General features: G+C 41.8%; 1 protein-coding gene and 1 long non-coding RNA gene across 8 annotated transcripts in view; one reads left to right on the top strand and one right to left on the bottom strand.

The window, feature by feature from the left end:
• Nucleotides 1-1,605: 1,605 nt before the first annotated feature.
• dclk2a (doublecortin-like kinase 2a) overlaps nucleotides 1,606-22,014 on the top strand; it is a 272,233-nt gene continuing 251,824 nt past the window's right edge. For 2 of the 7 annotated variants that reach the window (XM_078405988.1, XM_078405981.1), the window contains exon 1: nucleotides 1,606-3,165. In XM_078405988.1, coding sequence (XP_078262114.1) covers nucleotides 2,724-3,165 — 442 coding nt within the window. In that variant the 5' untranslated portion in view covers nucleotides 1,606-2,723. The remainder of the gene's footprint in view (nucleotides 3,166-22,014) is intronic. The other 5 variants (XM_078406002.1, XM_078405974.1, XM_078406001.1 and 2 more) reach the window with 3 other exon arrangements.
• LOC144597113 (uncharacterized) overlaps nucleotides 7,277-22,014 on the bottom strand; it is a 137,950-nt gene continuing 123,212 nt past the window's right edge. Inside the window, exons 2-3 of the long non-coding RNA XR_013547699.1 lie at nucleotides 12,708-12,818; nucleotides 7,277-7,301 (exon numbers count right to left, since the gene is read on the bottom strand). This is a non-coding gene — a long non-coding RNA (uncharacterized LOC144597113). The remainder of the gene's footprint in view (nucleotides 7,302-12,707; nucleotides 12,819-22,014) is intronic.

Below are 22,014 nucleotides of genomic sequence, written 5' to 3'. Positions count from 1 at the left end.
TGACAGGCTGAGCTACAGGGAGAGTTTGGGCAGGCTAGGACTATGTTCCTTGGCATGCAGGAGGCTGAGGGGTGATCTTATAAAATCATGAGGGAAATAGATAAGGTGAAAGCACGGAGTCTTTTATTCAGAGTTGGGGAATCAGGTGTATTGGACAAAAACAGGCCAAAAACACAAACTGCTGAGGGAAAACAGCAGGCCAGGCAGCATCTATGGAGGGAAAGGGTTTGGCAGCATTTCAGGTTGAGACCCCACAACTGGTCCTCGAGTGGTTTATCTTTTGTTTTAGATTGCAGCTTTGCAATCTCTTACCACCATTGAACCACAGTGTCTACAAAACAGGTAGATTGTCCCAGCTGGACTAAATTAGAGATAGACACAAAAAACTAGAGTAACTCAGTGGGATCGGCAGCATTTCTAGAGAGAAGGAATGGGTGATGCTTTGGGATCGAGACCCTTCTTCAGACTACCAAAACGTCACGCATTCCTTCTCACCAGAGATGCTGTCTGTCCCCCTGTGTTACTCCAGCTTTTTGTGTCTATCTTCGGTGTAAACCAGCATCTGCAGTTCCTTCTTACACATACTAAATTAGGGATACTCCTTTATGCAAAATCCCTCCCATTCTGTTACATCTAAGCTTATCTACATAATATTTTGTTCCTTTTTCCCCAATATATGCTGGTCTAGTTTCCCCTTAAATGCATCTATCTTTTTCTTGGACAATTCCTTGTGATTTAAAGTGATTTCTTCAACTAACATCTCCTTGGATTCTGAGGTGACTGATCAGCCTTCTCTCCCGAGATGCTGCCTGACCTGCTGAGTTACTCCAGCATTTTGTGAATACCTTCGATTTGTACCAGCATCTGCAGTTATTTTCTTATACGATCAGCTAATATGAGATCTGCACACTGTAACAAAGGTGGGAGAGGAGGTACTTGATAGGACAGATGGATGAATAGTTTGGGAAATGGTGTTAAATCTCATATTCCACAATCCAACGGTATGAACATTGTATTTTCCATTATATTTTCCATTTTCAGGTAACCCAGGCTCCCAAACTTTTACCTTAATTATACTTTGACTTTTAATCATCAGGATTAGGTTTTCTAAAACATGCTTCTGAAAACACATGTGCTAAGTGTTGAAACAAAATCCCAAAGTGAAGTGTGTGCCTCGGCATATATTTTGTTTTAGTACCAAGCGTGGATGGTACTTTTGTCACGAGAATGCAACGCAGTGCTTAAATTAATTTATGACATAATGTAAAATATCGTTAAACTGACACAATTAATATATCATTTTAAAAAAAAAGGAAATAATCAATAAAAATAGTAATGTTTAATATCACGAACTGCAGTACAATAGTAAAACGTTATACGCAACTACAAAATACAACTGTCCGGGCAGGGGGGCAAATTGATAAACCAGTGGGCAAGGGTCACCTATTCCTTCTCTCCGCAGATGCTGGGCTACTCCAGCTCTTTGTGTCTATCTTCGGTTTAAAGCAGCATCTGCAGTTCGTTTCCAACACTCTTTGGAGGACGCGTTTGCGGGTGATGTGGGCGGCGTGAGGAAGCTGGCGCCTGCGGCACTGAGACCTGGACCTGGAGGGGCAGCCCTGGTGCGCGCGCGCCGAGCCGCAGAGTTGCCCCGCTCCGCTCGGCACCGCTCAGCACCGCTCGGCTCAGCTCCGCTCCGCACATTGCGGCTCAGCCTGCCCTCGGCTCATCCCCGCCGCCGCCGCCGCTGCTGCTGCTGCTGCTGCCGGCTGCTGCTGCTGCTGCTGCGGAGCGACACCACACCACGCCACACCGGCAGCCGCCCGCTCTGAAGACTGATCTCCCACACTTGCGTTGCAACATTCAAACGCCTCAGCTGGAGATCTCTTTCTTCCTGCGTTTAGAGAGCGAGAGACAGCAACGCGTCCGCAGCCGCCGTCTACCCCCCTCTCGGCGTCTACCCCCCTCTCCCCTCCCCTCCCCTCCCCTTCCTCCCGAACCCGAAGACACAGCATCGCCTTGCTGTTTCCGCTCCAGCTGTCAAGCCGGGTTTGGAGCTGCATCCGACCGAATTGCCCTCTCTCTCTCTCTTTCTCTTTCTCCCTCTCCCTCTCTCTCTCTCTCTCTCTTTCTCCCTCTCCCTCTCCCTCTCTCTCTCTCTCTCTCTTTCTCCCTCTCCCTCTCCCTCTCTCTCTCTCGCTGCTGCAGCTGGCCGTGGACCAGAGTGGACGAGTCCAGCATCCCGCCGACACCGTGCATCTCCGCCGCATCCTGCTCCCACATCAATTGACTCATCCCCGGCATCTCGGAGGAGGCTGAGGTTGGGCTGCGTACACAACGAAATCCTCTTCGGGTCTTCCACCGTCCTCTTCATCCCTGGACATCGTCAAGCTCATCAACAGTGATGCAGAATGTGAAGAGAGATCCTCCATCCTGGATCCACGGCTGAAGGACACTCACATATTGTATCTGGTGACCAAGCCATCTTCCTGCCATTACTCTGCATTTTTCCTCAAAGAAACAATAACGTATTAATATTATTTGAAATTTAAAGCCACAACAGGATCATTAAAAGTAATTTTGTATATCATTTAGGGGAAGGTGGTGTTTTAGCTGAGCTGTGAAACATAAAAAGGATTAGGGTTATCAGCAACTTGACAGTAATCACATTTTAAAAAAATTATATAAGATTTTTTGTTGTAATTTTTCTTTTCGCCATAATTATGTCTCATGATCGGAGAATTGAGTTGGAGCATTTTGAGGAGAGAAGCCGGGGTCACCGATCATCTCGGCGTGGAAGTGGCAGCGGAGGAGGAGGTGGTGGTGGAGGCAGTGGAGAGGGCGGTGGAGGGCGGGCAAGTTCCCGCGGAAATGGTTTACCCAGTCCTGCTCACAGCGCCCACTGCAGCCTTTACCGCACCCGGACTCTGCAAGCACTCAGCCAGGAAAAGAAAGCCAAAAAAGTCCGCTTCTACCGGAATGGCGACCGCTACTTTAAAGGGCTTGTGTATGCTGTCTCCCAGGACAGGTTCAGGTCCTTGGATACTCTGCTGGTGGAACTGACAAAATCTCTCTCAGATAACGTCAACTTGCCCCAAGGAGTCAGAGCCATTTATACTATCGATGGGAATAAGAAGATCGACAATCTGGATGAATTGCTGGAAGGTAAGTCAGAAAGCGTCAATGCCTTCAGATGAGTTCCAAAAATGTTGGACAAATATACTCTAATAGATAGGAAGGGATTTGGACCAAATGCAGGCACTTGGGATTAGCCTGCATGGCCGACCTTGATCGGCATAGAAAAGCTGGGTCGAAGGGTCTGTTTCAGTGGTCTACAGCTCTATGACTGTAGACAATGAGTGGAAGGCCGACACACAGTGCGAAGACGGAAATCCGATTTGAGTCTACAACACAGTACGAATGGATGGACAGTTTTCAAATAGGAAGGCTTTTATTTGAAAGGTAGGCTGGTTTCATTTTGAATTTGTTCTAATTGAACAAAACGTTGTTCTTGGTTAGATTTTATGGATGATTAACCAAAAATCATCAAAATCCACATTATTACCTCTGCCAGATCAGGGCCACTAATTGCTATTAATCCTGAAACAAAGACAAGGGAGAATTTTCAGAAGGGGAGATATGGATACTGCTTTTGGAACAATCTGTTTTGATGATATCTGCCAGTATCTGCATTTTTGGAACAGAGGTTTACATGGAAGTTCCAATATTTCCATTTTAGCTTTTAGTTTATCTTTACAGAAGAACATCTGTTGGATGTGATATTGGAATATTACTTCTTATGTTGTTGTGCTAATTCGTCTATTTACCAGTTTAGAGAGTTCTTTCCAGATTTCAAACTAAGCAAAAAAGGAGTAGGGGGAAGAGAGAGGAGAAACCTAAAGAATGTAGGAAGATCGACAAGGGTAATCTGGTCCACTTTGCTCTGGCAGTGCATTCTGAAATTCAGTCAGATCATGGCTAATCTTACACCTTAGTTGTATATTCCTTCATTGTCCTTTTTATACCTTGATGTTTCCAGCATTAAAAAAAACCTACCTGACCCAACTTATACCCAATGACTAAGCATCCATATCCATTAGCAATGGAAAATTCCTGGCCCACAATCATTTAATTCTAAGACATTTCTTAAATAATTCCAAAATGGTTATCCCTGCGACCCTTTCTTAAGGACTCCATGCCTGGCAAATCTTCATCCTGCCAAGCCCCTTCTTTCCTTCATTGTTATTTTTCAATGAGGTTTGCTGTTCTTTTTCTTATGTTCTTGCACATTATTCTCACATTGGGCAAATCTCTCATCCTGAGAGTCCATTGAACCCCTGGAGCATCCCCTCCAAGACAAATATATTCTTATGCAGAGTATTTCATGAAGAACTTGGATAATTATATTTAAGGCTTCTTTTTACTCATATCCTCTTACTCTTTCCCACATAGCATTTTCTTCCTGAATTTATATCTATATAACTTGATGTGATCTGCTGTTCTGAGACCAACATTCTGGCAGGCAGGTTTGCTCGTGCTGCACGTGTGGGTTTAAACTAAATAGCGGGTGGGAGGGATTGACAAATTGGGAGTATAAAGATGAGTTAATGGGGAATTGAGTACAGGAAAAGTTACAAAAGACTCCCGAATTAATGGGAAGGAAAGTTTGAGAAGAGATAAGAGAGCAAGGTCAGGGGCAATAGTGACTGGTGTGAGAGGGGAGGTGAATAACAAAGTTAAAGTGTTGTATATGAATGTGTGAAGTATAAGAAATAAAGTGGATGAGCTTGAGGCTCAGTTAGAGATTGGCAAGTTTGATGTTGTGGGAATTAGAGAGACATGGCTGCAAGAGGACCAGGGCTGGGAACTGAATATTCAGGGATATATGTCCTATTGAATAGATAGACAGGTGGGCAGAGGGGGTGGGGTAGCTCTGTTGGTAAGGAATGAAATTCAGTTCCTTGCGAGGGGTGACATAGAATCAGGAGATGTAGAGTCAGTATGGATAGAACTGAGGAATTGTAAGGGTAAAAAGACCCTAATGGGAGTTATCTACAGGCCGCCAAACAGTAGCCTGGATATAGGGCGCAAGTTGAATCAAGAGTTAAAATTGGCATGTAGCAAAGGTAATGCTACGGTGGTTATGGGAGATTTCAACATGTAGGTAGACTGGGAAAATCAGGTTGGTACTGGACCCCAAGAAAGGGAGGTTGTGGAGTGGCTCCGAGATGAATTCTCAGAGCAGCTTGTACTGGAGCCTACCAGGGAGAAGGCAATTCTGAATTTAGTGTTGTATAATGAACCGGATTTGATAAGGGAACTTGAGATAAAGGAGCCATTCGGTGTTAGTGACCATAATATGATACGTTTTAATCTACAATTTGAGTGGAAGAAGGAAGAAGTGCCAGTATTACAGTTGAGCAAAGGGGACTATGGAGACATGAGGGAGGAGCTGGCCAAAGTTGACTGGAAAGGGACCCTAGCAGGGATGATGTTGGAACAGCAATGACAGGTATTTCTGGGGAAAATACAGAAGGTGCAGGATCAGTTCATTCCAAAGAGGAAAAAAGATTCTAAGGGGAGTAAGAGGTGACCGTGGCTGATAAGGGAAGTCAAGGACAGTATAAAAATAAAAGAGAAGAAGTATAACATAGCAAAGATGAACGGGAAGCCAGAGGATTGGGAAACTTTTAAAGAGCAACCGAAGATAACTAAAAAGGAAATACGGGGAGAAAAGATGAGGGACGAAGGTAAGCTAACAAAGAATATAGAGGAGGATAAGCTTCTTGAGGTATGTGTAGAGGAAAAAATTAGTTCAGATAAATGTGGGTCGCTTGAAGACAGAAACAGGCAAATTTATCATGGGAACAAGGAAATGGCAGACGAGTTGAACAGGTACTTTGGATCTGTCTTCACTAAGAATGAATGAATGAATGAATGAATGAATAAGTTTATTGGCCAAGTATGCATATACAAGGAATGTGCCTTGGTGCTCCGCTCACAAATGACAACACAAACATACAGTTAACAATTAAGAATAAAGCATAACACAGCCAAACAATAAGGATACACCATTACGGTCTAAACATGTGGGTGAAAATAAACCAGAGCAAAAAAGAAACTACAGACTTTGGTTATTGAGTAGAACTATCACTCGTGGAAAAAAAGCTGTTTTTATGTCTGGCTGTGGCTGCTTTGACAGTCCGGAGTCGCCTTCCAGAGGGAAGTGCTTCAAAGAGTTTGTGGCCAGGGTGAGAGGGGTGACACCTGGCCCTTGCAGTGTACAGTTCGTCAATGGGGGGAAGGTTACAGCCAACAACCTTCTCAGCTGTGTGAACGATCCGTTGCAGCCTCCGGATGTCGTGCTTGGTGGCTGAGCCAAACCAGACCATGATGGAGAAGGTGAGAATGGACTCAATGAGAGCAGTATAGAATTGGACCATCGTTGCCTGTGGCAGATTGTGTTTCCTCAGTTGCCGCAGGAAGTACATCCTCTGTTGGGCCTTTTTTTACTGTGGAGTCGATGGTGGCCCCCCATTTAAGGACCCTGGAGATGATGGTTCCAAGGAACTTAAATGGCTCCACAGATGTGACTATGGTGAGTGGGGGGAGGGGAGGGGGATCTCTTCAAAAGTCTACAATTAGTTCCACTGTCTTGAGAGCATTGAGCTCCAGATTGTTGCGATGGCACCAGGACGCCAGCTGTGTCACTTCCCATCTGTAGGCAGACTCCTCCCCATCCTGGATCAGTCCAATCAGGGTAGTGTCATCCGCAAACTTGAGGAGCTTGACAGAGGAGTCTGTGGAGGTGCAGTCGTTGGTGTAGAGAGAGTAAAGGAGAGGGGAGAGTACGCAGCCTTGAAGTGCTCCTATGCTGAGGGACTGCGGGTCCGAGACGTGCTTTCCCAGCCTCACATGCTGCTTCCGTCAGGAAATTGATGATCCACTGACAGAGGGGTTCAAGCACAGTCAGCTGGGAGAGTTTGCAGTACAGTAGCTCTGGCACAATGGTGTTAAAAACAAAGCTAAAGTCCACAAACAGAATCCTGGCATAGGTCCCCTTGGGGTCCAGGTGCACAATCGATCTCCCAGATGTACTCGTGGCCAGAGGACCTCGGGTGACGGAGGAACTGAAGGAAATTCACATTAAGCAGGAAATGTTGGGTAGACTGATGGGACTGAAGGCTGATAAATCCCCAGTGCCTGAAGGTCTGCATCCCAGGTTACTTTAGGAGGTGGCTCTAGAAATCGTGGGTGCATGGTGATCATTTTCTAATGTTCTATAGATTCCGGATCAGTTCCTGTGGATTGGAGGGTAGCTAATGTTATCCCACCTTTTAAGAAAGGACGGAAAGAGAAAACAGGGAATTATACATCAGTTAGCCTGACATTGGTGGTGGGGAAGATGCTGGAGTCAATTATAAAAGATGAAATAGCAGCACATTTGGATAGCAGTAACAGGATCGGTCCGAGTCAGCATGGATTTACGACGGGAAAACATGCTTGACTAATCTGGAGTATTGTGTGCAGTTTTGGTCTCCAAATTTGAGGAAGGACATTCTTGCTATTGAGGGAGTGCAGCATAGGTTCACGAGGTTAATTCACAGGATGGCTGGACTATCATGTTGAAAGAATGGAGCGATGAATTTAGAAGAATGAGAGGGGATCTTATTGAAACATATAAGATTATTAAGGGATTGAACACATTAGAGGCAGGAAACATGTTCCCGGTGATGGGGGAGTGCAGAACCAGGGGCCACAGTTTAAGCATAAGGGGTAAGCCATTTAGAATGGAGACGAAAAAAAACTTTTTCACCCAGACAGTTGCGAATCTGTCGAATTCTCTGCCTCAGAATTCAGTGGAGGCCGATTCTCTGGATGCTTTCAAGAGAGAGTTAGATAGAGCTCTTAAAGATAGCAGAGTCAAGGGATATGGGGAGAAAGCAGGAACGGAGTACTGATTGTGGATGATCAGTCATGATCACAGTGAATGACGATGCTGGCTCAAAGGGCCGAATGGCCTTCTCTTGCACCTGTTGTTTATTGTCTATTGTCTATTGACTGCCATTGTTGAATGAACATTATGTTTTTCACTCCCTCGCCTATTAAAAAATATTCAGTTTTCTATTTTTTTCCTACCAAGTGACTAACTTTAAAAGTTAAAGAAACTATATGGTAAACTATCTTTCTTCAAAAATAAGTGTCTTTTTTATCGATAAATGAACCCCTAATTTCTTTAATTTAATAATAATGTTCATCAGGCAAAATGAAAATCCTTCTAATCATTTCTCCCTTGAAATGCAATTACGCAGAGAATCCAAGAGTTAATTAATTAGAAGTGGTAGAGATAAGTAAAGAAGCTTGGGTTGAATCATTACTTTAATTGTGAATTGCAAGTTGCTATTTTTAATAGGAGGCAGAGTCATTTTAATGCTTGGAAAAGTATATCGTAGCTTGGGAATCTAAGCCTATAAAATGGTTTTCAATTACAGTCTTTTTCCAGACCAACAGATGCATGAAGAACAATATTAGCCATGCAATGCTTCCAATAACAAAATATTGTTTCATAGTATGAAAAACTTTCTTGATCACATAGAATTATTTTTAGACCGTTTTCAGGTCTTGAATACCACTATTAAATCTCCATAACACATGGCACAGTGGCACAGCGTTAGAGTTGCTGCCTTACAGAGAGCCAGATTCGATCCTGTGTATGGGTGCTGTCTGTACGGAATTTGTACGTACTCCATGTATTTTCTCCAGGTACTCCGGTTTCCTCCACACTCCAAAGATGTAAAGTTTGTAGGTTAATTGGCTTTGGTAAAAATTGGAAATTGGAAATTGTCCCTAGTGTGTATGCTCGTGCTAGTGTAAAGGGTGATTGCTGGTCGATGTGGACTCAGTGAGCTGAAGCGGCCTGTTTCCACGCTGTATTTTTAAAGTAAACTAAACTAAAATGTTTCCAATGTTCTAAGTGTTTCCTTCTGCAGAGGTACCATTCCAAAATATCTCCTCTGCATCCTCTCGAAAGCATGGTGCCCAGGATTAGCCACACTTCTGTATCTGTCTCCTAGCCAGATATTTGTTGAAATTGCTTTTGTACTCTATGACAAGAATTATAATCATCATTGTCAAAGAGAGGTACAGCGCAGAAACTGGCACATTAGCCATCTGTTTAGCCTCATCCTACATAATCTCAATCACTTACACTCTATGAGCAATTTGCAGTGGCCAATTAACTTACTGATGTCCACATCATTGGGATGTGGGAGGAGACAGGAGCACCTGAAGAAAACACATGCAGCCAATGGAAAATGTGAAAATTACACACAGGTAACACCCGAGGTCAGGATTGAACCTGGGTCTCTGACACTGTGAGCTAGAGCCTGTGTGTGGGTGAGTTTGGAAGTGGATAAAGAGATACATCAGCTGTTTGGAAGTGGTAAAGGTTCACCAACCTAATTCTACACTGAACATGATCATGCCAGACCAGAGACCCCTTTGGATGGTGTGTGCATAAATTAAACTATCTTGATTGTTGACTGTGGACAATCTTAATAGTAGTTTCAGAGTTTAACTTGGATGCACCAAGGTGAGGATAGATGGACATTGGATGTGGGTTATTTTGCTAACAGATATTCGACGTACTCGGTAATTCTGTGGAAGGCATGCCTTAGAAACCTTTAAGTAACTTTTTGTAGGGTTTGCGCTGTTTTTCAATGTTGTTGATTATTTTAAACACGATGATTCTGCTGACATTGCAATGTGTAGCTCTTAATTTTCACATCACCAAGGGATCGCTCATCCCCTGATTCTTTAGGACCAGAGGACACAGAGAGGACAAGACAATAGACTTGGGAACAGCAGAATAATGCTTCTCATCAGGAGAAAAGGGTCATCAAAATGGTCCAACTCATTGGAGCCCAAGCTCACTGAGTCTGAAGATAGGCTACTCTTGGTATGTAGGAACAGTGTTTTAGGAGACTCGTGGTATCATGGCGAACGGTGACCAAACTTAGCAGCTTCTTAGAAGTCCGGCTGCCTGGTGCCTGTGGGATTTGGTAATCGTGCTCTGCCAGTGGCAGTGAACATGACCACTTTTGGGGTCTTGCCAGAGACTTATTGCAGTCGGTTGCTCGTAAATCAGGCAATCAAATGACAATTACATGAACTTTGTTTATAATAACACCTGTCACAGTGAATGTATATTCAAATTTACTGGTATAATTCACAGTGTGCACGTGGTTTCCAAGGCACCACTGAATCACCCAGGAGTGCACATTAATTGGAATCATGTATATAAACTATTAAAATTATGGTTGTATATAACCACAAGCAGATAATTCTCCAGATGTGTCCAAGATCCCCAGGAATCTCTCCACGATGTATTCCTACAATGAAGGCTGTCTTCTGGGAGACAAAAGGCACCATGACATGGCTGATAACCCCTTCGAGGAACCTCAAAAACCTCAAATGATGCACCACAAATACAAAAAAATCTTACCTGTGAGGAATGTCAAGGAACAAATCACTGACAAAAACCAAGTGTCTTTCAGGTGCCTTGAGTCTTCAATGAGCATCTGCCAGGGTCTGAAGAATAGTGGTGGTTTCTTGCACTCTCCAGAGCATTGAGACATGGACAGAGATAACACAGTCTCTATGGTGGAGAAGCAGGATGAACATGCAGGCACGTGTCAGAAGAGTAGGTTGCATTGTCGTCTGGGATTACATAACCATTCTGAAATTCATTTAGGGTCAGGAAATGCACCCATTTAACAAGCTGGCAACCCTACTTGGTTTTGTCACTGTTTGTGAATACAAACCTGTCCTCTCCATACCTTTAAATGCCTTGTCCACTCACTGTTGTTAGGATTAGTATGCAACCTCTCCATTCCACACATTAAAAGTTCAGTTCTCTTCACCAGCTATAAATGTTGGAGACGAGACAATTATGTCAACAGATGTCAGCCCAAAGAACTGAAACCAAATCATTCAACCATGCAGAATATATATCCTCATGCAGTTTCGAATAACCGTTCTTCCTCTTCCTAAAACATAAATGATGCAAGTGCGTTGGTTTCATATCAATTTTTGGCAGGGGTGAACACATCTCTAATAGCTGAGAGTCTCTTGATGATGCTTTCTGCTTGTGAAGGCTTTGTCAAGGCTTTGTGAAGGCTTTGTGAAGGCTTTGTACCCGTAGAAGCAATAAAGGTGCAGACTCTGCTATCAGGATATGAGGAAGTACTTGTGATTCTTACTGGGATTTTGGGCTCTGAACAAAGCAACCCTTTGTTAATTCCCGGAATGGCAGGACTATCATATGTTGAAAGACTGGAGCAACTAGGCTTGTATACACTGGAATTTAGAAGGATGAGAGGAGATCTTGAAACGTATAAGATTATTAAGGAGTTGGACACATTAGAGGCAGGAAACATGTTCCCAATGTTGGGGGAATCCAGAACAAGGGGTCACAGTTTAAGAATAAGGGGTAGTACATTTAGAACTGAGATGAGGAAAAACTTTTTCAGTCAGAGAGTTGTGAATCTGTGGAATTCTCTGACTCAGAAGGCAGTGGAGGCCAATTCTCTGAATGCATTCAAGAGAGAGCTAGATGGAGCTCTTAAGGATAGCAGAGTCAGGGGGTATGGGGAGAAGGCAGGAACGGGGTACTGATTGAGAATGATCAGCCATGATCACATTGAATGGCGGTGCTGGCTCGAAGGGCCGAACGGCCTCCTCCTGCACCTATTGTCTATAACCCACATCTCTGTCACCATTATCTATCTCATGGATTAACTCCTTTCCCAAGGCTAGGATACTCCTTATCTTTTTGAAGATGGCATTCATTGTATGAAAACCCAAAGTGATGGAGGACCTCATATATTCTCTGCTGCTGCCCAGAAGTTTCCTGTCCTATATTGGCACTTGAGTTGCATAATTGTTATTCAGCTGAACAGACCTTGCAGAACTTTGTAAACCTCTAAGGTACACTTAACACTTAACGTTGCTGTCCTTCCCTCCACCATCGGCTCTTGCTGAAATGATGAGTAAATCCTCAAATGAAAACCCAATCTCTTTTTCACTGATGTGAGTATTTCAGTAGGTGCATACTCAGTACGAGTCTTCTGTTGCGGGACCTTCATATCTGAGGAGGAGTTTCTCGTTGTGAACAGCTTGTGGGAGAGATGATCCCCATGTAGATTAAGACTGAGACTATTGTTTAAACCCCTTGATCATCTGCAATTCACTGCTAACCTCAAGACCAAGTTGCAAGAAGTGTCCCTGAATGAAATAGTTTTATCGCCATGTTGCTGGGAGATCTCCATCCCATTGATTCTGATGTTGTATTGGTTATCCTCAGTGATAATTCCCCTGTGGTTGTGAGTTGAGATGTGTCTGGAGAGCCAGGTCCCATTCTCCACTGGAGTTCCCTGCTGTCTTCTCTTGTAAATAGGGGAAGAAGAAACTAATGAATGTTGTAATGTGTTGAGCAGATGGAACAACAATATTCTGTTAATGGTGACTTTGAAAGAGAGAATGGCAGAATAAAAATGAGATTAAATGCCATTGGTGGCTGGGTAAATGAAACTGTGCATAAACAGAGAGTGTGAGTGTCCTGGCAGTGGAGTGATGTACCAGAGTAGAGCTAAGTGGTTGGAATTAACACACACACCAAGTCACAGATGATTGGACACCATACTCACTTTTCATGATTTTTTGATATAATTAAAGGGCTTGCAGCACTGAAAGAGGCAACAGTTGACCGTAGTGCTGCTCCTGGCTTCAGCTCGTTAGATTCAGCCACATCTTCTGTTCTAGGAGAAAATAATTGTCCTGTGAAGCTGTACAGCCACTGAATTCCGTCAAGTGATGCAACACTGAATCTTGGAGCAATTGGGGTACATCCACCAACTATTTTGTTCTCCTCCTTTGTGGTACAGCCGGGTCTCGAGACCATGAATTGTAACTCTTGAAACTCTGGTTTTAAACACATTTTAAGCACTGGAGTGCAATTTTAAAATCGAGTCTCTTGTGTTATCATCATACCCACCTAACCTGATTGGGGAAGTAGGAAATTACATGTTATGTTGTAATTGACTTGCAAACATACTGCAGCGGGTTAGAGTACTCCTATTTGTAATGATCAACCCACTCCCAGTGTGTATGGCTGTTAAAATTCAATCAACATACCTTTAGTCAAAGATCCTGTGCACTTTCTTATATAGTCCTGATAAACCCAGGTCTTCCACAGGTTCTGCACCCCTTTTAATTTGATACTGTACAGTTTTATTATCTCATTCCTTTTATTTCTACCAAAATGAACAATAGCACAATAATCTGTTATCTCTTCATAAAACTTCAATTATGTGTCCATTAAATGTGCCGATATGTCCCCCTGTAAAATGTTACAGTCCTCTTCACTGTTTATTACATTTTCCAGTTTCATGACGTCCTGCAAATATTGAAGTCATGCCCTATATATGGTTGACGAGGTTGTTACTATTTATCAAAGAAAAGAGTGACCTCAACAATAACTAAAGTCCTATATTCTCTGTTGTGTTCTGAGTGCTTCATTCTACTGGTTCTGGCCTCTATGTATTGCTCCACCCACAAATCTGTTGGAACTGTCAGTTGTCTTGTTCCCACTCAAGAGAAATCTGAATCCCCAAATCTCTGCCTTTCTCTAGTCTTTATACCTTTGGAAAAAGTCTTAAAACAATCATACTTTACTCTGTTAACTTTCTTTCTCTCTCTCTGTCTAATATAGTGTTCCATAATCTTCTGTTCTTATTTCTGATTTCCAATATCTACAGTTTTTTGCTTTTAAATCCATCTCATTTGCTAATTTTCATGCATTTCTTCCATGTCTTGACTTGGCATCACTTGAAAAATTGTTCAATACAATTACTTAGGCTAAAGGTGCCATAGCAATGGAAACAGTGGAAGCTGGTATCAACTTGGGTAAGTTATCTAAATTTTTTCTCAAATATAGAGGGTACTTGTTGCCACAGACATTTCCTGCAAATTCACAGTCAGCGCTGGGAAGGAAACTGAGCTGCATTCCAGGCCTCAGTGCTGATGTCACATTTCCTCCCTTTCAATCATGAAACCTTGAATGCTGAGTTTCTGTGACTAAAACCAAATGACTTAATTGTTTAAAACTACTGATGTTGAATAGAGGCCTTAGTATTTAAAAAAAACAATGACTGGGATACACAGCAGGTTTGTCAGTTTATCAAATGAGAATAAATTGACTTTTATGATATAGACTGCAGAATTCATGTTGGGGCCTCGAAGAAAGGTTCCAATCTTATTTTTGCTCTGTTCTGACAAAGATAACCTGTTATAAGCTGCAAGTCTTTTGCAATCTATTATTCTGATGTTTGTGTTTTTTCTTTTTATCTGTCGCTGTCAGTAAGTTATTGGGCACTTGTTTAAAAAGGACATTCTTTAAACAGAAAAGACCCACCTGTGTATATTTTGTCGCTTTTACGTTCATTAGTAGTTCATTTATTGAACATTGTATTCTGCTAATCTTAGAGTCATAGAGTGATACAGCGTGGAAACAGGCCCTTCGACCCAACATGTCCACACCGGCCAACATGTCCCAGCTACACTAGTCCCACCTGCCCGTGTTTCACCCATATCCCTCCAAACCTGTCCTATCCATGTACCTGCCTAACTGTTTTTTAAATGTTGGGATAGTCCCTGCCTTAACTACCTCCTCTAGCAGCTTGTTCCATACCCCCACCACCCTTTTTGTGAAAAAGGTATCTTGATGTTTACATTTATTTCCACACAGTCTGGTTTTAAAACACTCCTTGTAAATGAAATAAACTCAAACTTAAATATGATAATTATTCCATGAATAATATAATTGGCAATCAAGAGTGCTGGACAGTGAACATAAGTTCAAATTCTATCATGGTAGTATGATAATTAAAATGCAAAAGTGGATTGTGGTTAAAGCCCAATCTCTATTTGAATGTCCTATGGGGAAATCTGCCATCTTTATCTTACCTGGCTCATTTGGAACTTCAGAGTCTCACACAATATGATTAATTCTTTAAGTTCTCTGCAGCTATTTAATTGCTAATCTTGGCTTTCATTTAAAAGGCTGCGTGTTTAGAGTCCCCCCTCCAGAAGCCTGAGCATATAATATAGTGCCCTCCATAATGTTTGGGACAAAGACCCATCATTTATTTATTTGTCTCTGTACTCCACAATTTGAGAGATTTAATAGAAAAAAAATCACATGTTGTTAAAGTGCACACTGCCCGATTTTATTAAAGGCCATTTTTATATATTTTGGTTTCACCATGTAGAAATTACTGCTGTGTTTATACATAGTCCCCCCCATTTCAGGACACCATAATGTTTGGGACACATGGCTTCACAGGCGTTTGTAATTGCTCCGGTGTGTTTAATTGCCTCCTTAATGCAGGTATAAGAGAGCTCTCAGCACCTAGTCTTCCCTCCAGTCTTTCCATCACCTTTGGAAACTTTTATTGCTGTTTATCAGCATGAGGACCAATGTTGTGCCAATGAAAGTCAAAGAAGCCATTATGAGACTGTGAAACAAGAATAAAACTGTCAGAGACATCAGCCAAACCTTAGGCTTACCAAAATCAACTGTTTGGAACATCATTTAGAAGAAAGAGAGCACTGGTGAGCTTACTAATCGCAAAGGGACTGGCAGGCCAAGGAAGACCTCGAAAACAAAGAAGTTTTTCAAAGCTAAAAATGGTCAATTCTTGAGTGGCCAATTCATTCACTCAATCTGAACTCAATTGAGCATGCCTTTTATATGCTGAAGGGAAAAATGAAGGGGTCTAGCCCCCAAAACAAGCATAAACCAAAGATGGCTGCAATACAGGCCTGGCAGAGCATCACCAGAGAAGACACCCAGCAACTGGTGATGTCCATGAATCGCAGACTTCAAGCACTCATTGCATGCAAAGGATATGCAACAAAATACTAAACATGACTACTTTCATTTACATGACATTGCTGTGCCCCAAACATTATGGTGCCCTGAAATGGGGGGACTATGTATAAACACTGCTGTAATTTCTACATGGTGAAACCAAAATGTTTAAAAATGGCCTTTATTAAAATCTGACAATGTGCACTTTAACCACATGTGATTTTTTCTATAACGAATCTCAAATTATGGAGTACAGAGGCAAATAAATAAATGATGGGTCTTTGTCGCAAACATTATGGAGGGCGCTGTATGTTATCACCAGTGCAATAGTGAGAGGGTGCTGTACTATTTAGTTTATTGTTATTGTCACATGTAATGAGGCACAGTGACAGGCTTTTTATTGTGTGCTACCCAGTCAAAGATAACAATCCTGTAATCTGTACACTGTACAGATTACAGTGTACAGATTACACTGTAACAATCTGTACATTGTCCACAGTGTACAGATAAAGGGTTCAACATTTAGTGCAAGATAAAATCCAATTGAAGATAATTCAAGGGCTCCATAGAGGTAGATGACAGGTCAGGACCGCACTCTAGCTGGTGCGAGGATGGTTCAGTTGCCTGATAACAACTGTGAAGAAACTGTTCCCTGAATCCGGAGGTAACAAACTTCTGTACCACCATGCTTGATGGAAGGTGGAGAAGAAGAAGTAACCGGGGTGAGACTAGTCCTTGATTATGCTGATGGCCTTGCCTAGGCAGATGAAGTTTAGTGGAAAGGAGGATGGTTTGTGTGATGGACTGGGCTAACCCCACAACTCTCTGCAATCTTTTATGTTCTTGGATGGAGCTCTTCTCAATCCGTGCTACAATGCATCCAATAAAATATGGTGCATCTGTAGAGATTGTATGGCGCATCTATAGAGATTGGTGAGGGTTGTTGGGGACATGATGAACTTCCTAAGCCTTCTAAGGAAGCAGAGGTGTGCTTTCTTGGCCATAGTTTTGATGTGGCTGGTTCAGGATAAATTTCTGATTATATTTATGCCTATGAACTTGAAGCTTTCGACCATCTCTACTTTGGTGCCATCCATGCATACCGGGGTATGGACCTAGCTGCAACCTCTTTATGTATTGCATGCCATCAAGGCCGGATATGGAATTCTCATGGTACCAGGATAATAATTAGTCCTCAACCAACTCGATTAAATAGAAATTCAACCTCTGCTGTACGTTTCATATGCGTGAGGCATTGGTACATGTGTGTTCTTAAAATTATTTTGTTTGAAGGCATTGTAAGGGAGGCTTGATAATTGTCTGACCACAGGTTTAATGGCAGAGGTATTGATGAGGACTTATTCATTTGGTGGTTCTTCACATCCTACCATATGCACACTGTAATAATCTTCCAAAATTGGATGGATGCGACCAAATAAATTGATAGTTAAGTAGTGGCATCTCTTGTCACTTTTTATTGCCACAATATCCTATAGGTACAAAGTCTCTCATATAAAGAATCAACTGCAGAAGGAAATCTGTACAAAGAGTGTCTAGTAAATAGAAATCCCTTTCCATGGAATCTCTTCTAAAGGGAACTCAGGAATAAGGAACCTCTGATAAAAAGAACACAGTGTAAAGAACTTTGTAGTATACAACTCAGAGCAAGATCCAAAAGAAGCTGGGTATTATTTGACGGCCTGAAGATAATACAATGATTTTAAACTGTCGTTACCAGGGTCTTGCTAGAAGAGATATTTTAAGCATCGTTCATAGAGCCATGGTCATCAGCATGGAAACAGGCCCTTTGGCCCAACTTACCCATGTCGACCACTCTGTTCCATTCACCCTCTCCCTTCTGCCTGCATTTTGCCCATATCTCTCTAAACTATTCCTATCCACGGACCTGTCCAAATGTCTTTTAAATGTTTAATTCCCTCCCTCAACAGATTCCTGATGCTCTGGACAGCAGAATTATAGATGTGAAGAATCTCACTTACCAAAGACAAATGTTCATTGAGGTTCAAAGAATGGTGGACTGGTTATCAAGAAAATTCTGGTGGCTTTATGACAATGCCCATAAATTTATGCACCACAATGGTTATATGTATTTTGAAACAGATTGTTTTATAAAAAAACCTTGTCAGGCTAGCGAGCATTTCTGGATTTTTGACCTACATTTATCTTGGTGTTTCTGGACCTGATATCATCAAATGACATATAACACTGATGTTAATGTTAAAAATGTATTTATATACAAAGCTTGCAAATGGCACTAGTGTTGAATGCAGAAGGAGTTTAGATCATCTGACTATAACTGCTAGATGACTGAGTTTGGAGACTGGTTGCATCTTAACATCATTACATTTTCATCGTTCCTGATCACCTATCTCCTCTCTCTAGCAGCCCCTGGTCCAGATGCCTCCCTGCTCCCTCCACTAATTGCTACGTTCAACATCATCCTCCATTTAATGCTGATGAAAGGCCATCAACCTAAATTATTAAGGCTGTTTCTGAAGAAGTTTCTCCCTCCACAGATATTGCCTGGCTTATTGAAACTTTCCAGCTTTGTTATATTTTATAGATTGGCATATGTTTTTTTAATATTAGTTTTTAATTTTATTTATAGAGATGTTAGAGTAGACTGGACAGTAATCAGTGTCTTACTTGTAGAGTGCCTGCCAGCACCTCATACCACCAAAATGCACCTCTCTCTGTGAAGCGCACTCTAAATTTAAACACACAGGCATGACTTAGGAATGAGCAATACATGCTAGCCTTGTCACTAATGCCCATATCCCTTAGATGAATTAGAAATGCTTGCATGTCACTTAACTAATGAACAGCAGATAGCACTGATTGGATACAGCAATCACGAGAAAATAGTAGGCAGCATGGTGGCCATACTGCCTGCATTGCACTAAATGGCTGTGTTTTTATCACATTTTGCATTCCTACATTTCAAGAGATTATTAAATGGAATCCCTTGATGTTGACTGTCTTTAATCGTGCAGGCATGCAACAAACAACACAGTTGAAATAAATGACACTCCATTGAAGATTTTTCCCCTGGCAGCTATTGAATAACAATCAAAATATTAATTACCCACAGTTTTACTTTTCACTTTTGAAATAAAGGTGCAATAGGCACATGAGTAAGTTGATTTGTCTGACTAATCTTTCCATAAATAAACCTCCAGAGTATTTATCTAACCAAATGCAATGCATTAAGCTAGAAATTCTCTTGTGTCCTGCATTATCTAAAACTTGACACCTAAATTTGATTGAGTGCTTTATGTGCATGCAGTGCACTTCTGAATATTCAATCCTGGTTCTTCAACCACATGATGTATGTCTGAACAATGCTGTGATGTAATGAGTAGAGCTACTGCCTCACAGCAGCGCTGTCAATTGGTGCACATTGAATGATTGACATCACAGATCAAGAACAAATCTTTACCGGTCTACTATTCTCACACGAAAACCGTTGCACTTTTACACTTATGCACTCTAAACCGATCCTATCCACGTATCTGTCCATATGTTTTTTTAAATGTTGTGATAGTACCTGCCTCAACTACCTCCTCTGGCAACTCCTTCCATATTTCTACCACTCTTTGTGTAAAAAAAAGTTGCCCCTCAGGTTCCTACGAAATCTTTCCCTCCTCACCTTAAACTACTTCTGGTTATTGATTCCCCTACTCTGGGTAAAATAATCTGCAGATTTACCCAATCTATTCCTGTCATGATCTTGCCACCTCAAAAAGCACCTCTCATCATCATGTGCTACAAGGACTAAAGTCCTAGCCTGCCAACCTCTCCCTATAGCTCAGGCCCTCCAGTCCTGGCAACATCCTCATAAATCTTCTTTGTTTTATTGTTTTTTATGAATAATATAATTTTACTGAATTGTATACAAAAACAAAGAATTTCACTATATCACATTATACATGTGACAATAAAGTAGCATTGAACCAAATCTGGCTGCTCAAAACAGGGCATCCAAGAGGCACTTTGGGTCTTCAATAAGAGCTGGATTGTACAATCCCATGCCTTGGTTTCTCAAGGAGTACAAAGTGACATACCAGCACCAGGCATACCAGAAGATACATTCCCAACCAGATGATGTATTTACTGAACAGGCCGTGAGCAATCAATCAGTATACTCTTTACCATATACTTAGAGAGGTTTGATAATGTATTTAACCACATATCGAATCTGTTCAATCTTCTGAGGAAGTAGAAACATTGATAAGCTTTCTTTGTTATCGCATCAATGTGCCTGAGTCTCTAGCTTGTGGATAATTACAGAGCAAGGCCTTTGTCTAGGAAAGAGGTTTCAGCTTGTGATGAAATGCAATTCAATGTTAATGATCCCTCTCAACTTGCTCCTGAGTTAAAGCCAGCCCATGTTCAATAAAGTTCACAGTACATGGCATCAAGAAATGACTGATAGGATACAGCAAAAGCCATGATGTATTTGCAGATCACAATTTGATACAATTCTATCTTCACTGAAAATTACCCAGCAAAAAGTAGGACTAAACCAATCCTATTGTGTCACCTTAAATGGTGTTCATTGATAGCTTGCTTACCAATGCTTAGTCTAATTTAAGCTGAGATCACTTGGCTCTTAAACTCATTACATAACATAAGAAATAGGAGCAGAAGCAAGCCATTTGACCCTTTGAGTCTGCTCTGTCTTTCCTCAAAACCACTTCCCAAGGGTAATTAGAAATGGGCAGTAAATTCTGGCCATTACCTCCATCATGAAAAAGGGACAAAACGAAATATTGTGGGTATGAATAGCTGACAGTCCGGAGAGGAATAAAGGATATTTATTGCAGGTGGCAGGTCACAGTAGGAAATATTTTTTTTTTGCTGGCAGGACTCTCATGAGGACTGCAATAGGACAGAGTGCATAAAAGAACTGAGAGGTATGCAGAGAAATATGTTAGTTTAATCTAAAGATACAGCCTGGAAACATGCCCTTCAACCCACCAAATCCATACCAACCATCAATCACCCGTCTACACTAGTTCTATGTTGTCCCACTTTCTCATCCACTCCCTGCACACTCGCAGCAATTACTAAGGCCAATAAACCAACAACTAAACATGTCTTTGGGATATGGGAGGAAACCCGTACGTTCACAGGACGAACATGCGAACTCCACACAGTACCGAAGGTCAGGATTGAACCCAGGTCTCTGGCGCTGTGAGACAGCAGCTCGACCAGTTGTGCCACCCTCTGCCACACTGAACTGTTACATTCACTGTCAATGTGGATAGACAAGTCACTACTCTAACATTGGTCTTTAAACAGCTCGGAGCACAACTTTTCAAGTAAGGAGCAGCTGGACAACTCGGTTTGCAAACTTGTAAACCTGAACGTAACGCAGCAACTTATTCTTGCTATTAATCCACCCCTATCAGTAACCCAATTTCTGAATATAGAGGGAAAACACAGTTTCGGTCAGCTTGCTAACATGCTAATTTGGTTCAGTTGCTTCAAGGCTATGGACGACAAAGTGCATTATAGTTTTTAAGATCCTACAGTGATGCTGAAACTGTCTGCTATAGGTTCCGAGAATTCCAGTATTGTAACCTGAGGAAGATAGCAATTCGACAATGGGGTATAAATTCAATGCCCTTTTCTTCCCACTCCCTGTACTTTGCCTTGGTATTTTCCTGTCTGTCAGCCTGATCAAACTGTGCTACTAATATGTGCAGTCAAGATTATTATGCCCAGAGCTCCTTAAGATTAACTATCAAGGTCATGTCTACTCCTCTTTGAAATCCACTGCCTTCCACCACTCCTCGAGGAGCACTGATGAAACACTCAGATCAAAACCCACAGAATGTATGGCACTAAGAATATTAATTATCCTTTGGAGTATGTCATAATGTATTTTATATGTTTAGTTGGGAATGCTTATTTCATGGGCGCTATGTTTGTATTGTGGCCAAGGACATGAGGAGATCTTGTGTGAGTGGGAAAATAGTGGTAATTTCTGAAATCATAATGAAATTCATAATGAACTTTCATGGACACCCAGATGGTAAGGAGCTGTTCAGTTTGCC

Source organism: Rhinoraja longicauda, chromosome 1 (assembly GCF_053455715.1).
Source record: "Rhinoraja longicauda isolate Sanriku21f chromosome 1, sRhiLon1.1, whole genome shotgun sequence".
Classification (NCBI taxonomy): domain Eukaryota; kingdom Metazoa; phylum Chordata; class Chondrichthyes; order Rajiformes; family Arhynchobatidae; genus Rhinoraja; species Rhinoraja longicauda.
This window is presented reverse-complemented; position numbering and strand designations above follow the sequence as displayed.